This window comes from Myxocyprinus asiaticus, chromosome 6 (genome assembly GCF_019703515.2).
Source record: "Myxocyprinus asiaticus isolate MX2 ecotype Aquarium Trade chromosome 6, UBuf_Myxa_2, whole genome shotgun sequence".
In the NCBI taxonomy this organism is placed as follows: domain Eukaryota; kingdom Metazoa; phylum Chordata; class Actinopteri; order Cypriniformes; family Catostomidae; genus Myxocyprinus; species Myxocyprinus asiaticus.
In genome coordinates, this window is record NC_059349.1 from 30,876,782 (window position 1) to 30,893,669 (window position 16,888).

Sequence of the window (16,888 nt, forward strand, 5' to 3'; positions counted from 1 at the left end):
TGAAGATTTTCACTAAACAATACATTTCATTTCAGTTTGTTTCTTTTCATATTATTGTATGCCTTAATAACAAGGCATGAGTTGCTTGGAATAACTTATAAGACTTCTAAATTACACTTTTGTGTCTTTTTTGAAGCTTGAAGACAGGTCACCAATCACTGCCATTGTATGACATCAGTGATCAGACTCTTTTTTTAATTTTTTTTTAAATTTTTTATTCTTTTAGAATTTTTCTCTCTGTGTACTGAAAAAGAAAGAAAGTCATGTGGGTTTAGAACAATATGAGGTTGAGTGTATGAGGTTGATAATGACTGGATTTTTATTTTTGGGTAAGCTATCCCTTTAAGATTACTCTAGAGAAGATACTTCTCTTCTATTTCTCAGTAGAAACATCTGAGAGGCAGGAGACTTTAGTTCGCCATTTCATCTCATTGCTGTCTAAGAACAACAACTTATAATGTATATTAAAAAGATCTTATTTGTGACTTTTTGTTCACATGGGAATTGTCATATCTTTCCATGTTTAGATCCTCGCCGGAAGGGTTAATCCAACATTTAATGTGGAATTATGTAATCGCTGGCTGTGTTTCACTTTGCCCCCATGAAATTACAGTTTGTCATCTTCCTTCACACAGATGTTTCATGGATATCTGCCTCTAGTGAGACTTCAGTGGACACCCTCTCTCCAGTGAATCAACGTCTCTCGTTCTCGGCCCAGGATGTAAGTGCTGCCTGCTTGGACTCCTCAACAACAGGATTTTAACCATGGCTTTTAGCCAAGCCCTGCGAACTGGTCTGATCAGCGTCTAAAGCCGCCCGCTGTGGGAGACCTCTAGGTGTGCTAGAGTGGGAGTTCTAACGTTGCGACTCTTTAACATGAGAGCAGCCAGCAGCCCTGCCTACCTGCCCCCTCTGCTGCTGTGCCTGTGTGTGCTCCAGAGGAGCTATGGGAGCCCTTCTCCAACAAGCATTGTCAAACCCACGCTCAACCACAACCCGACCAAACTGCCCGATGGAGAGAAGGATGCACACCATCGGCCCAAAAGAGGTTGGATCTGGAATCAGTTCTTCGTTTTGGAAGAGCACATTGGACCAGATGCACAGTATGTGGGGAAGGTAATAGCCCTTTCATTCTGATTGAGAATTTGTTTTCTGCCATATGGCTGTCCATGCACAGGTATCGGGAATGAGCTGAAAACACAGCTGATTATCTAAATCAAACTGAGAAGTACTCTCTAGGGTACATTATGGTTTGTTGGACGTTGAATGGCACAATTCCACAAAAGAGTGGAGATGTGAGCTGTTAACCAGAGATTTTATAATGGCTGTGCGTCAAATTACTACATTGTAATTGAAATCTAGTCTTTACAACGTCAATGTGTTCCTGTAATCATGTCATTTTCTTGGAACTCAGTAAACAGTGTTGTAGACTAATCACAAACAGATTGCATGTTCCTTTGAACAGCGTGTTTAAATTTTTTTTTTTTTTAAGAAAATTGATTTGGCTTGCAAATTAAAGGCTGACCCGTAACATCCATCCCACTAATAAGAGCGTAATTATTTTGACACTGGGCTACAGAGAAAATAACAGATCCAGATTTTGTGGTCAGAGATAATGATTAGATTTATTTATTTATTTATTTTTTTTTTTTTTTTGCATCTGTTTAATTCTTTGTACTGATATACAAGGTTGTAAACAGCTAACATATTCTTATGCTAATCAGTATAATGGTGCCTTATATTTTGTAGTATCAGTATAATGGTGACTCTCGACAAAATCCAAACTCCAAGCTTATAAAATTCAACAGGAGCACAATCAATTATTTTGTGCCCATTCAGTTTTTTGAAGACTGGCTGACTCTATTGAAACCACTGTGTTTCATGAATTGGAATAATCCAATGTGACACTGACATCATTTGACATTGACTCAGTGAGGTGAAGGTTAAACTGAAGAAAGTAGAGTTTTTGAAGAAATGGCTGAGCAGTCATCAGTTTCAATTGTCTACATCTACATCCCTCAGGAACTGAGCCAAATGTGTGTGCTGTGTTCCATCAACATCATATGACAGGTTCCTTTAGATATATCCACTTGAGTGTTAATATAAAAACATGCACATATGCAATGCATATTTACATGGGTAAACAATATTACGTGGGTCCATACACATACTACGGTAGATCTAAGGTGAAATGTCCACTGTGTGGTGCTAGAAGTGAGTAAAATTTTCCCCCAAGCAAATTATGCATTTAAGGTTAATGCTCTATCAAATTTTAAATGAATAAAACCTACCTCCCTTCCCTAAACCTAAATGATTATGTCATAAAGAGCAAATGTGAGATACAAATCTGAAATGCTGAATCAACCAAGTAATTTCATGGTGCTTCTATGACACTTTTGGCTCACGTCACGTGTCGACTTGCTTGTTCTTAAGGACCCGGTTCTTTGCATTGCAAGTGCAACAAGCTATCAGTTCAGTTAAGCTGAAATGGAATCACGCCTGAACAAGCTTATAAGTGTAGTTGGTTGTATACTGTAATGCAAACATTAAAATGTATCGCCATGTCGCCAAGTCATGCACTATTGCAGAAGTGATTTAATGTCATAAGATAGCATTGTGCAAGGAAAAGTAATTGTTTATGTAAGGAATAATTGATGACAGACCGCTGAATTGTTGAAAAATAATGCACACCCCAGGTGGTAATGGGGTCATTACACCTTGGTGTGCATAATATTTCAACAATTCAACGGGCCAGAGTCAATTATTCTGCTCATACCACGGTTACCACACCTTAAGATGTTGTTCAGGGTTTTATCTCAAGACATTTTCTGGTTTTTGTCCCTAAAACGCTCTTATGAGAAGAACTACTTTCGCCACGGATTCAGCATCTTGCTTTAATACTGTCCGAGCCTTGGGGGCTTGGGTAGCTCAGCGAGTATTGATGCTGACTACCACACCTGGAGTCATGAGTTTGAATCCAGGGGTGCTGAGTGACTCCAACCAGGACTCCTAAGCAACCAAATTGGCCCGGTTGCTATGGAGGGTAGAGTCACATGGGGTAACATCCTCGTGGTCGCGATTAGTGGTTCTCGCTCTCAACGGGGTGTATGGTAAGGTGAGCGTGGATCGCGGGGGGTAGCCTGAGCCTTCACATGCGGAGTCTCCACGGTGTCATGCACAACGAGCCACGTGATAAGATGCGCGGATTGACGGTCTCAGAAGCGGAGGTGACTGAGTCTTGTCCTCCGCCACCCAGATTGAGCTGAGTAACCGTGCCACCAGGAGGACCTACTAAGTAGTGGGAATTGGGCATTCCAAATTGGGAGAAAAGGGGATAAAATAAAAAAAATAAAAAAAATAAAAAAATAGGGGGCCTGGGTAGCTCAGTGGTAAAAGATGCTGGCTACCACCCCTGGAGTTCGCTAGTTCGAATCCCAGGGCATGCTGAGTGACTCCAGCCAGGTCTCCTAAGCAACCAAATTGGCCCGGTTGCTAGGGAGGGTAGAGTCACATGGGGTAACCTCCTCGTGGTCGCTATAATGTGGTTCGTTCTCAGTGGGGCGCGTGGTGAGTTGAGCGTGGATGCCGCGATGGATGGCGTGAAGCCTCCACATGTGCTATATCTCCGTGGCAATGTGCTCAACAAGCCACGTGATAAGATTGACTATTTTAGACGTGGAGGCAACTGAGATTCATCCTCCGCCACCTGGACTGAGGCGAGTCACTACCCGACCACGAGGACTTAAAAAAGCGCATTGGGAATTGGGCATTCCAAATTGGGTGAAAAAGGGAAACCCCCCCCCCAAAAAAAATAATAAAAAATGTAAAAATGTAAAAATTTAAAAAATACAGTCATTGCTGGTTCAAAAACGTCACTTTAGAACTAGCAATGGAGGATTGCGAGGCTTGACCTGCTTTACTTGAGGATTTACTGTATAATGAGGTAGTGCGTTTGTGCGTGTGTGTGTGTGTGTGTGTGTGTGAATTTGTATGTGAGTTTGTGTTTGAGGGATCGAAAGAAGAAACTCAGAAGACTCAGAATTTTGGGATTACCTTTTTTGTTGCAGCTCTCATCAGAAGTAACATCGCTTCAAAATCACCATGTAAGTTTAAGCACTTCTCAGCAGCAGCGAGTGTCGCCATATTTCCATTGTAAACTGTAACAACTTTTTTCAACCCTACTGAGATGCAGGAGTGCGCTGACATGACGGCTCTGTTTTTCTCTCGCGATTGTGTGCGTATGCGTATAATGTCTGTGTGTCCACGTGTGTGGGAATGTGTGTGTGAGAGGAGGAGGGGGGCAAGGGTGTTTCCCACAGATATTTCAGATAATATAGAAACTGTTGTATTGATCAAGTGTATCTAGCTTTGATACAGCTCAAGCCTTCGTTGAACTAGCAACGGAGGATGCGCTGCTTCTCGGCATTGGAGTAACAAGGTAGTGATTGTGTGTGTGCATATGCATATGTGTGTGTGTGTGTGTGCATATGTTTGTGTGTGTGTGAGCGAGAGAAAGAGAAAAACTGAGAGAGATCGCAAGTTGAATTGCCTGTGTTTAAAGTGGGTCTCGTTAGGGATAACATCGCTTCAAATTGCCAAAGTGTAAGTTTAAGTCTCAGCAGCAGCGAGTGTCACCATTCTTGTATATAGCTTTTCTATTGCTAAACAACTGTTTACAATCGCAGTGAGTTGAGGGGGAGTGCTGTCTTTGCTACCAAGAGAGTTTGTGTGAGAACGAAAGTGTGACGAGGCAGGCGAGGAATGATGATCTAAACGCTGCTTTATTAACAAAAGGATAAACAAAGAAACTCAGAATATAAAAAACAAAACACGGGAAACCAAGCACAGAACATGACAACACATGTAAAGACTGACAAAGAAACCAGGGGAAAACAAGGGCTTAAATAGATGGGGGCAAACAAGGGAATGAGGAACACCTGTGGAAACAATCAGGGGAAAACCTATCATAAAATGAAAAGGACTACAAACTAACAGGAAACAGGAACTAAACAAGAATTTCAACATAAAAGTCAACACAAAAACAGAAAATATGTGACAGAGCCCCCCTTTTAAGGAGCAGATTCCAGATGCTCCAAAAAACAAAAAACATATTGTCCATAGAGTGTGGGGGAAAACCGGTAGTTCAGGGGGGAACAAGGGGCAAGGGGAGCAGAGGAACAAGGCAAAGTCAGGGAGGCTTGAAACCAAGTCGGAGCTGGAGGGATGGAGAGCCAGAGTGACGCTGCAGGCTTGGAGGACCAAGTGGACCAGAGCAGATCAGGTGAACGGCCAGGAGACCAGGGAAGAGAATCTGTTATCCAAAAGTCATTGTTGTTGTAGCACCTCTAGAGTTCATTTCACCAGGAAACCATGATATGTACAATGAGCCATTTGCAAAATTTGTAAGCATAGCAAGGATGTAACTACATATTCAGGATTGTATACCATATGTAAAGATTTAAAAATTTAATAACACTGTGTAACAATTTTTATTTATTTATTTATTTTTGGTTCCTGGGTAGTAAATGTTATTTCCTAATTGCTTTTGTCTCAAAAGTATTGAAAATGGCTATTATTCCCCACAGACTTTGCTTTTGTGACTAGGACAGTGATATTTTGAAATGTACCCATTTCCAATGAGAAAATTGGCGAATTTGTGTCTTTTTGTTCACATAAAGTCAGAAAAAAAAAACATTTGTATCCAAATTAACATGTATTTGTACTAAAGTAATACAAAAATGACTACAAAAGATTTAGAAGTGAGTAGTTTGTCGAGATTTGTGTTTATACTGTAAATCACTTTCATGAATCAGCCCCCAGTGTTGTCTTCCATCATGTTCTCATTATACTGTCCTTGGTAGCGGCATTCAAAGTCCAGTATATCCTGATGGAAGAGCTCGCCTTGCTCATCCGAGTATGCTCCCATGTTCTCCTTGAATTTATCAAGATGAGAATAATTACCACAAAAGTAACCACTAAATTACCATGGTTGCTATTACCACCATATTACTGTACTAACAACACCATTGTTAATTGCATTAAAACTATGGTTTCTGCCAAAGAACACGGTTACTACAATATTAGTAATACAGTGATGCAATTGACACACAAGCAATGCCGAGCCACGGGAACGAGTGCGATCGACAGACTCCGCCTCCAGATCAAACCATTCTCTGCACTCCTCAACATTCACTGTGACCAAATCACTGCGATTAAATCAACATTAAATTCATTTTTATCTATTATTTTAAGTAGTATTTAAGGAAAAAATTAAGAGTGGAAACAGGAAATCGGATGGGAAAAAGAGTGGGACAAAATGTGGATTCGAACCACGGTCGCTAAGACAACAGTTCACATTCACACACCGTTTTTACACCGTACGCCACTGTAGCGACATCTGTTGGTTATTTTGTCGTATATTTCTGTGGTTCCACCAGACAATTGGGGTGCAAATAGTTGCAATGTGTGGCAGATGCTATTTACACCAGAGGGCGCAAATAGACACTCTGATTATTTATTCAGCCTTAGCAATACAAGTAGTCTCTAAACTTGGTCTTAAAAAATAATTGGAGTAAATGATGTACCGAGTTGAGTCATCAACAGAAAATGCAGAGCTTTTGTTGCGTAATTTTTCCAGACCAGCAGAGTCCCTGTCTGGAAGACTAATATTGTGAGAAAGAAAACAGTGTAAGAAAATTTCTACTTGTATCGAACAGCCAAACACAGACACTAAAATGGTCCTTGTTCTGCTCACATGGGTGCCACTTAATTTCATGCTGCTGTGGTGTTAAACTATGTCACTTTCAAAAACAGATAAGAAATTGCAGTGGGACCAAGTTTTGTGGGTTAGCAATGTAAACGACAAATGATAGTTGGTTAAAATGAATGATCCTGATTTTTTTTTTTTTTTTTTTTTCCGGCAGAAAAACTGTTTAGCACAATAGAGTTTGGGTGTCTTATTTGAGAGAAATGTATGGTAAATTGCAAAAAGCTAATGGATAATGTTTTATTTATCAAATTCCTATAAAAAATAATTATAATTAAAAAAACAAAAATAGGTAAATTAATTTTTGCCTCCCTCTTCTTCCAGAGAAAGAATGTAAACAATGTTTTAAACTTCAAATAAATATTTACTCTCTAAGCTATATTTTGTGTGTTGGATCATACCTGCTCTCATGATCATTCCATTGTACCAGGGTACATTGGTGCTAAAAACCCCCCAGGGTAAAAGGCATTTTCCCTATCTGTCACTCACTCGACGTTGTGTTGATGTAGTGACACTAGGGTCACTCTTGGGAGCCCGAGACACCTCTGGTCTTTGATAAAAAGGCCAATGAAAATTGGACATACGGGTATAAAAGGAGCTGGTATGCAACCACTCATTCAGATTTTCTCTTCAGAGCCAAACGGTCGATGCACTGGTGCACTGCAGAGAACGCCCTTGGGTGCTTCGGCAGAAAAAAGAGAGTATATTTATCTAAAAGAGTATATTTCTCTAAAAGAGCGGCGCACACAGAACGTCTTTTTAAAGACGCATCTTTTTAAAGATGCCTTTCAGTTTGTGTGTTATTCCTGGTTGCGGTCGTTTCCTCTCAACTTCGGATGGTCACGATCGCTGTCTTTCTTGTCTGGGCACGACCCAAGCGGAGACAGTGTTCGTGGATGGATCATGTACTCACTGCGAGAACTTGACCATGGCAACGTTGCGGTCGCGGCTTGCTTTTGTAAGAAAGCAAGCCACCCCAGCGGCTCCCCGCCTTGGTCCTTCAACCTACGGGTATGAGGCCAGCGCAGCTAGCATTGGGGGTGATTTGGGGACCCCAATAAGACCACCTCCGCCGGGTATCCCCCCACGGACCTCCCATTCCCCAGCACGCTCTACTGCCCCGATCGGGCTTCCGGATGAGTCTTCCTGCAGGAGAGGTTGGAAGGGTGGCTGTCCCCTTCCACCTTGAAGGTGTATGTAGCTGCTATAGTGGCACACCACGACACAGTCGACGGTAAGTCCTTAGGGAAGCACGACCTGATCATCAGGTTCCTGAGAGGCACCAGGAGGCTGAATCCCTTCAGACCGCGCCTCATTCCCTCATGAGACCTCTCTGTAGTTCTTCAGGGTCTACAGAGAGCCCCCTTTGAGCCTTTGCAGTCAGCTGAGCTTAAGGCACTCTCTTTGAAGACTGCCCTCCTGACTGCGCTCACTTCCATCAAAAGGGTAGGAGACCTGTAAGCGTTCTCTGTCAGCGAAACGTGCCTGGAGTTCGGTCCGGGCTACTCTCACATGATCCTGAGACCCCGACCAGGCTATGTGCCCAAGGTTCCCACGACCCCTTTTAGGGACCAGGTGGTGAACCTGCAAGCGCTGCTCCAGGAGAAGGCAGACCCAGCCCTGACGTTGCTGTATCCGGTGCGCGCTTTACGCATCTATTTGGATTGCACGCAGAGCTTTAGTGTCTCTGAGCAGCTCTTTGTCTGCTTTGGTGGACAGTGGAAAGGAAGCGCTGTCTCCAAGCAGAGGATCGCCCACTGGCTCATTGATGCCATAACTATGGCATATCACGCCCAGGACGTGCCGCCCCCGTTAGGGCTACGAGCCCATTCTATATGGGGTGTTGCGGCCTCCTGGGCCTTGACCAGGGGCGCCTCTCTAACAGACATTTGTAGTGGCACGCACAAGCAGGTAAGTCCAGGACAGCCAGCCGGGTGTATCGCTTGCGCATAGCGCCTTTCACCTTCCCTGAGCTGAAGACGTGTGCCGTTAACTCCCAGTAGTGTTCACAAACTGTGTTCCCTGGTTGATTTCCTCCAAGCCCTGTGGCAGACGAGTTTTCGGAGAGACTCAATGCCGGCCCAGAACACATGCTAACTAAAGCCCTGTACTGGGGTAGGTGCTCCGCATGTGGCAGTTCCCCATAGGTAACCCCATGTGACGTATATCTTCCGCTAATTTGTTTCCCTATAGGCAAACTTCATCTTCCTTGGGCAGAGGCCCCTCTGCCCCAGTTTCCATGCTTGTAGTAACTCCTCCCCCGTAGGGTAGGACCTACCATGGGACTTCTCCACATGGCATACTTCCGACATAGCTCGGCAAATACCATGTATTTAAGTTCCACTTAAATACACCCCCCTCTCTCTGGGCGGGGTGTGGTCTCCACGGTGTCCTCCCCTTGGGAGGGACCCCCCCGACCGACTAGACCTGGTCGGCCCAGTCAGTTAATCCCCCTTTTTTTGGGGAGTGGAAGAAAAAGGGGATAAGAGGCTACGACTGGGCTAGCCCATCTCTATCTTTTGGGTAGTCGACTTGTCCCAAAGGGCCGTTCGACTCTCATAACAGTGTTGGGGGAGGTTACGTGTCAGCCTGATGCTCTGGCTACGAGGCACACAGTGGTCTGCCTGTCACACACCGCCAGTTCACGTAACACAGTTCGGCCAGTTGCGGCGTTTTGTATAGGGACCCCTAGTGTCACTACATCGACACAACGTCGAGTGAGTGACAGATAGGGAACGTCCTGGTTACTTGCGTAACCTCCATTCCCTGATGGAGGGAACAATACGTTGTGTCCCTCCTGCCACAACACTGAACTACCCGCTGAAATGGCCGGACCTTGTCTTGGCTCCTCAGCATAAAACCTGAATGAGTGGTTGCATACCAGCTCCTTTTATACCCGTATGTCCGGGGGAGTGGTATGCAAATACCACTCGCCAATTTTCATTGGCCTTTTATCAAAGACCAGAGGTGTCTCAGGCTCCCAAGAGTGACCCCTAGTGTCACTACATCGACACAACGTCTCGTTCCCTCCATCAGGGAACGGAGGTTACGCAAGTAACCAGGACGTTTGATTTTATTTTCTCCCAAAACACTAAACAGCAACACAAACCACTACAGTACTTTTCTTAACATCTGTTTGTCATTATACACTGCAAAATATCCCAGATCCATGAGGTCATCGCATGCAATGTCTAAAGTTTGATTTAGAGGTCATTTGATCTAGTATTTAATATTAGTTAAATGTTGCAAATGTATGTAGCTAATGTGAAACCCTTAAATTGTCACATGTTTGCAGATACACAGGACATGATAAAATCCAAAGTGCCTCTCCTATACTCCTTTCCTTTCGATGGTGATGAAAGGACAAAAAGCACATTTATATTGAGACAAACTATTTGTCATATTCAGTTTTGTTCAAGGTGTTTAAATCAAATGTTTTTTAATAACTGTTAAATAAGTGAAAGGAAAGTATTTGGGTAAAAATCCCCCCTTTTGCAGGGGATAAAGGCCCCATAAAACACATTGTTTTTAGAAAGTTGGGCAAATAGGTTTGTAATGAAAAATTTCAAAGTGGGCTCACATTGAATAATGATTGATTGTTACTCAAAAAAGCATCTTGCTGTCTCAAATGTATTTGCGAAAATTTAAAAATGTTACCCTATAGCTATTGTCCCTATTAACACGATATTATTATAATGGGGTGGTAAAATGCTCCCACACCTTTAAAAAAAAAAGAAAAAAAGAAAAAAATCTTCACACAAATTATGTTGCTCCTGTTGTTTCTGTTGGGGGTCAATTTGACCTTAGCAAGAACATGTTGTATAAAATACAACAAAATAAATCCAGAGTAACAACTGACAGGAGTGTACTGGTATGTTATGTACAGCACTCAGATAATCTTAGTATTGTTGCATTTATTCATGTTTTATATTTGGGGTCTCTGAGACCACAAACATAAATAATATAATATTTTACATGCAAGATGTTTGAAATATGTAATCAAGATAAACTTCTGTTCCATTCTCATTGTTTCACACTTGAAATATCAGACTGTAAATAAGCATGATATTTAGAAAAATAGGTCCAAATGTATTATTCTTTTGGTAAAATATAATAATAAAATATAAAATTATTATATAATAAAAAATAAAGAAATAGAATTTTTTACTTAACAGTAAAAAAAAAAACTGAGCACATGCATGGCGTTTCAAACTTGTATACAGGCCCACATTGCCTTAAAAGAGATGTTGACTACACGAGGATCCCAAAAATTGTTATGCGGAACTTCCAGGTTCCAATTGCGTGTACAGGTGCTGGTCATATAATTAGAATATCATCAAAAAGTTGATTTATTTCACTAATTCCATTAAAAAAGTGAAACTTGTATATTATATTCATTCATTACACACAGACTGATATATTTCAAATGTTTATTTCTTTTAATTTTGATGATTATAACTGACAACTAAGGAAAATCCCAAATTCAGTATCTCAGAAAATTAGAATATTGTGAAAAGGTTCAATATTGAAGACACCTGGTGCCACACTCTAATCAGCTAATTAACTCAAAACACCTGCAAAGGCCTTTAAATGGTCTCTCAGTCTAGTTCTGTACGCTACACAATCATGGGGAAGACTGCTGACTTGACAGTTGTCCAAAAGACGACCATTGACACGTTGCACAAGGAGGGCAAGACACAAAAGGTCATTGCAAAAGAGGCTGGCTGTTCACAGAGCTCTGTGTCCAAGCACATTAATAGAGAGGCGAAGGGAAGGAAAAGATGTGGTAGAAAAAAGTGTACAAGCAATAGGGATAACCGCACCCTGGAGAGGATTGTGAAACAAAACCCATTCATAAATGTGGGGGAGAACCACTACGCACAGACGTATGCAAGACATGGGTTTCAGCTGTCGCATTCCTTGTGTCAAGCCACTCTTGAACAACAGACAGCGTCTGAAGCGTCTCGCCTGGGCTAAAGACAAAAAGGACTGGACTGCTGCTGAGTGGTCCAAAGTTATGTTCTCTGATGAAAGTAGATTTTGCATTTCCTTTGGAAATCAGGGTCCCAGAGTCTGGAGGAAGAGAGGAGAGGCACACAATCCACGTTGCTTGAGGTCCAGTGTAAAGTTTCCACAGTCAGTGATGGTTTGGGGTGCCATGTCATCTGCTGGTGTTGGTCCACTGTGTTTTCTGAGGTCCAAGGTCAACGCAGCCGTATACCAGGAAGTTTTAGAGCACTTCATGCTTCCTGCTGCTGACCAACTTTATGGAGATGCAGATTTCATTTTCCAACAGGACTTGGCACCTGCACACAGTGCCAAAGCAACCAGTATCTGGTTTAAGGACCATGGTATCCCTGTTCTTAATTGGCCAGCAAACTCGCCTGACCTTAACCCCATAGAAAATCTATGGGGTATTGTGAAGAGGAAGATGCGATATGCCAGACCCAACAATGCAGAAGAGCTGAAGGCCACTATCAGAGCAACCTGGGCTCTCATAACACCTGAGCAGTGCCACAGACTGATCGACTCCATGCAACGCCGCATTGCTGCAGTAATTCAGGCAAAAGGAGCCCCAACTAAGTATTGAGTGCTGTACATGCTCATACTTTTCATGTTCATACTTTTCAGTTGGCCAAGATTTCTAAAAATCCTTTCTTTGTATTGGTCTTAAGTAATATTCTAATTTTCTGAGATACTGAATTTGGGATTTTCCTTAGTTGTCAGTTATAATCATCAAAATTAAAAGAAATAAACATTTGAAATATATCAGTCTGTGTGTAATGAATGAATATAATATACAAGTTTCACTTTTTGAATGGAATTAGTGAAATAAATCAACTTTTTGATGATATTCTAATTATATGACCAGCACCTGTACATGAAGCATAGGGGTGGGCAATATGACCAAAATCTGATATAATGATATGAGTAATTTTATATCACGATAACGGTATATCACAATATGGTTATTACAATATGGTTATTTAATATATATATATATATATATATATATTTAAAAATGTTAAATAAACATAATGCCTATTTTTGAATAATAATACAAAACATGGTTTATATATTAAATAACAATGTTGTAATGCCTAATTTTGAATAATCCAGTCAGTGAATTAAATACTTTATAAATGAAAACTTCCTCATATAATTCTCTTTATTTTGAACTTGACAAACATAAAAAAAAAAAAAATAAATAAAAAAATGGGTTTTAAATCAACCTTACCATAATGCTAAATTTCACATTATGCCACATTTCAGTCTGAAGTTGTTGACTACTATTCTTTTTATTATTATTACAAACTTTCCTCAAGAAACTCAACATCTTCTCAAAGCAATGCAACAAAGGAAATAATACATAAGAAAAACAATATATCCAATGAAAATAAACTCTTCATTAGGCTCTTAATGCTTTAGTAATCTCTATTGAGTATATATGAATATCTGAAGGCAAACATGGCCAGTTTATGTCCTAATATCTAACATCATTCAAACAGAATTTTATTAAAGGTTATGATGTGTTATTAAAAAAAACCCAGCATGACACATAATTATCGGCACATGACACATTGTTTTAACTGCTTTCCTCGTCAGTAGGGGTTAGAATGTCAGGCTGTTTAGCCGTTTGAGTAGAATTCAAATGGGTCACGTAAGTTTTGTGGTTTGTGTGCGATATCGAGAGAAACCTGATTGAGTAGCACCAGTGATCCCACTCTGCGCTGTCCTGTCTCTAGAGCACAAATGGGAAGCCTGCTGGACTCGCATGCTCTGTATCACTTCTTCTAAAGCCAAACCAATTCCACACAACAGAGAACATACCTTTTATTCTTCACAATCTCATCCTCATCTTTTTGTTCACAGGGATTTGAGAAACTAGCAGCCCCTCCGCTTTCCTCCTATTTTTCTGACAGAATGTGTGCTCCTTATGTGTAACATGAATAGAATGCTGTGCACATCACGTATCCGTGATAGAGACGATAATCCAAAATTTCTACCGGTTTATCTTGTCTACCTGTATATATCACCCACCCCTAGTGAATCAGATTCGTGGATGTATAAGTCGTACGTTTTTGTACAAATTAAGTCCTACGAATTGGCACAAATTTGCCATCTCGTAGTATTATGATGAATTCTTATGACACTATAGCCCTATTCGGACGGAATTCGTTTTCTAAACGACATTTGAGTTTCAATTATTATCACCTGACATCTGAAATTTAATGTGCTGATTCCAACGGGACTAAAGATCTCCATGTTTATTACAGAGGTGGGTGTGTCTGTTTTCTAGATGTGGGCATTACAGAAGATTAAACACATAATTTTGGTGAAAAATTAACATATCTTTTAAACTTGATCAGTTTAAATTTAAAACTACTTACCATTTTAAAAATGAATTTAAAATAATTAATTATTTAATGTATTGATTTAATTGTAGTTTATTAATTATACATGATAAATTACTTATTTTAAAAAGACTATTAAAATAAATTTTTATAAAAGTGTTTATAAAAGTGGCTGCTTATAATAAACCCAATGAAATAAACTATAGCCTACTTATCTGTGAATTATATAATTATAACATTGCGTAATTGAGCAGAAAAATTAAGATGAGTCTCTTACGTGATATTAAAGTGGCCATTCTTAGCAGTTTCCACGATTTGGCTCTCCTTGTTAATTTTATTTTTTTTATTTTTTTATTTTATTTTTTTGTCGTATGGCAAAAAATCTACATCCAAATTGAAAGCCACGCAGCAGGCAGAAGATTGCCACTCATAAGTACGATCTTAACGGTAGTTCATGTAGGTCAAAATACATAAGGAGAAGGGTTGTGAAAATTCAATATCAGCAATCACAGACATTCGCATTCGGAAGGGAATTGATTTCTCAGAGTACCCTTGAGTTAGCCGAAAAACAGTAGGCAATTTGCTCTGGAATTTTTACAGAGGTTGTATGAGAAAAACTCAGACTTGTCAGATTCGGACAGTATTAAAATCACAAATTACATCTGTGAAACACGAATTTCCCTAACCTCTTCAGGGAAAACTAGTCCCGTCCGAATAGGGTTTATGTTGCAAAATCTTCAGGTGAGCTCCCCAACTCTAACCCTAACCCTTTTTATTTTAATTTGACTTTTTACTCAAAATATTATAGTTACTGAGATATAGGGACTTCCCCATGTGACAACTAAAAATCAAAAATCAAAATCAAATCACTTTATTGATTTTTTGAACTAGCCCCAAATCTCCCCTTTACCGGAACTGTGAAATACTAACTATATGTGCAATATGTAAAATAAACTGACAATAACTGCTGTTACAAAATGTTTGAATGGGGGTGTCGACAAATTATCTCCATGATTACCGTATTGTAAAATTAGGAAAGTCATGAACTGTCAATCTGATACTTCAGTGTTCAGGGTTGTGAGGGTTACTTTTTAACGTAATCCTTTACAGATTACTGATTACTTTTTTTAAAGTAAATTTAAAAAGTAAAGAAAAAGTTACATTTAATCAGTAACTTCCAAATTCCAAAACCCAGTTACAGAAATATGAGAGTAATTTAATAAGATTACTTTTCATTACTTTTGGATTACACATATTGGCACATATGTAAATAAATTCAATAAGATCTCTAAAACTTTTAATTATGCCTTGAATGCAAACAGAACATGTTTGAGTAATATTATGAATACTGTTGTAGCTGTTATTATATCTAAGGACAATAAACATGTACACTGCACCCTACCAAGAAAACAGTTTCAGAACAACTCAAGAAATCAGGTGAGTTATCTGTCTGCTACAGAAAAAGAAAATTTATCATAAAGCAAATATAATCAGAACAAATGCATTGAATTATGTCTTGATTAACATTAAATCTGACAGGATAAACCTCAGATTCAAAAACACTGCAAAGTGTAATTCTATCATGTATTGCAGTTAGTGTGTATAGGCAATTGTAATTTGCACTATTCATTAACTTCAGACTGTAGCCTATTCAACAGCAGTGTCGGGCCATGCATTTAAAGTCTAGGCCTTCAGTGTGATTCATGCCATTAAGAAAACACAGTTTCAAAATGAATAAGACACACTATGCCTTTGGGCATCATACGTTATGTCGCAGATAACTAGTAATACCAATTGACATTTTAAAAACACGTCTACGCATGAAAGCCAGAACTTGAAACGACACTTAATGCTGAAGCAAGCCTAATTTTAAGTGCAGCATGACTGTTTTGTGAAAAGAATTTCTCCTGAAACAGACATTCAAAAATCATAATTTTTCATATGAATCTACCAAGGAGGTCTATAATACCTGGAAAAATCGATCTAATAATATTTGCAATGTAAATGTTGCTTGCAATAAATTTCATTTTGTCAGGGTACACGGTTATGCTGCGTTCTATCCAAGTTGGATGAGAGAGATCCTACTTGATATCTCTGACCATAAATGCATTCCATTCCCCGATATTCGGAAAATGACATTTAAGGAAACAAAACAGCAACGCTTCCGTTAGCTTAGCAGGGGTTTGACTCTCATTAGTGATGTCTCTTATCAACCCAACTGATAAACAATACTGCAGCACTAGCATTTGTGCTACAGGTGTACGATTATCAAAAGAGATTATAATTTACCATGTTTTATACACCTGTTTCTGCAGGCATTTTTTTAAACAAGCTTTAATATCATGTAATGTGGAAACGAACTCATTTATCAATATTACTTAATAAAGTGAATGTTTCTTACTTACTTTGTATATCTCCCTGAGTGTCGACATGTTTGTGTGACATCATGCCCCTGCATCTCGGTGAAATCAGAGTTGAGAATTTCTGCACGAGCCAACAAGTTTCACTGACTTCAAGATGCATTCCATTGCACTTTTCCTAGTAGGAAGTTGTAAAATCCGACTTTCAGAGTTGAATGGAATGCAGCACTACTTTTCAAAACTTGATCCGACACTGAATTCTCAAGCAGCCTAATTTACACTTAGAAAACTCCTGATGTTGCTATAACAATGCAAAAAGCACTTACCAATTTGCTTGAAGTGAAAATCAGTCCTCCTTTCCTGTTTAATAAATTAAGCAATCACACGGTCATGCAGAACATCTCGTG

At 39.8% G+C, this 16,888-nt stretch overlaps 1 protein-coding gene across 1 annotated transcript in view; it reads left to right on the plus strand.

Annotated features, from left to right (window-relative positions):
• Positions 1-16,888, plus strand: part of LOC127442357 (cadherin-18-like) — a 109,697-nt gene that overhangs the window by 11,796 nt on the left and 81,013 nt on the right. The window contains exon 2 of the mRNA XM_051700317.1: positions 636-1,116. Within this exon, the coding sequence (XP_051556277.1) occupies positions 877-1,116 (240 nt within the window). The 5' untranslated portion in view covers positions 636-876. The remainder of the gene's footprint in view (positions 1-635; positions 1,117-16,888) is intronic.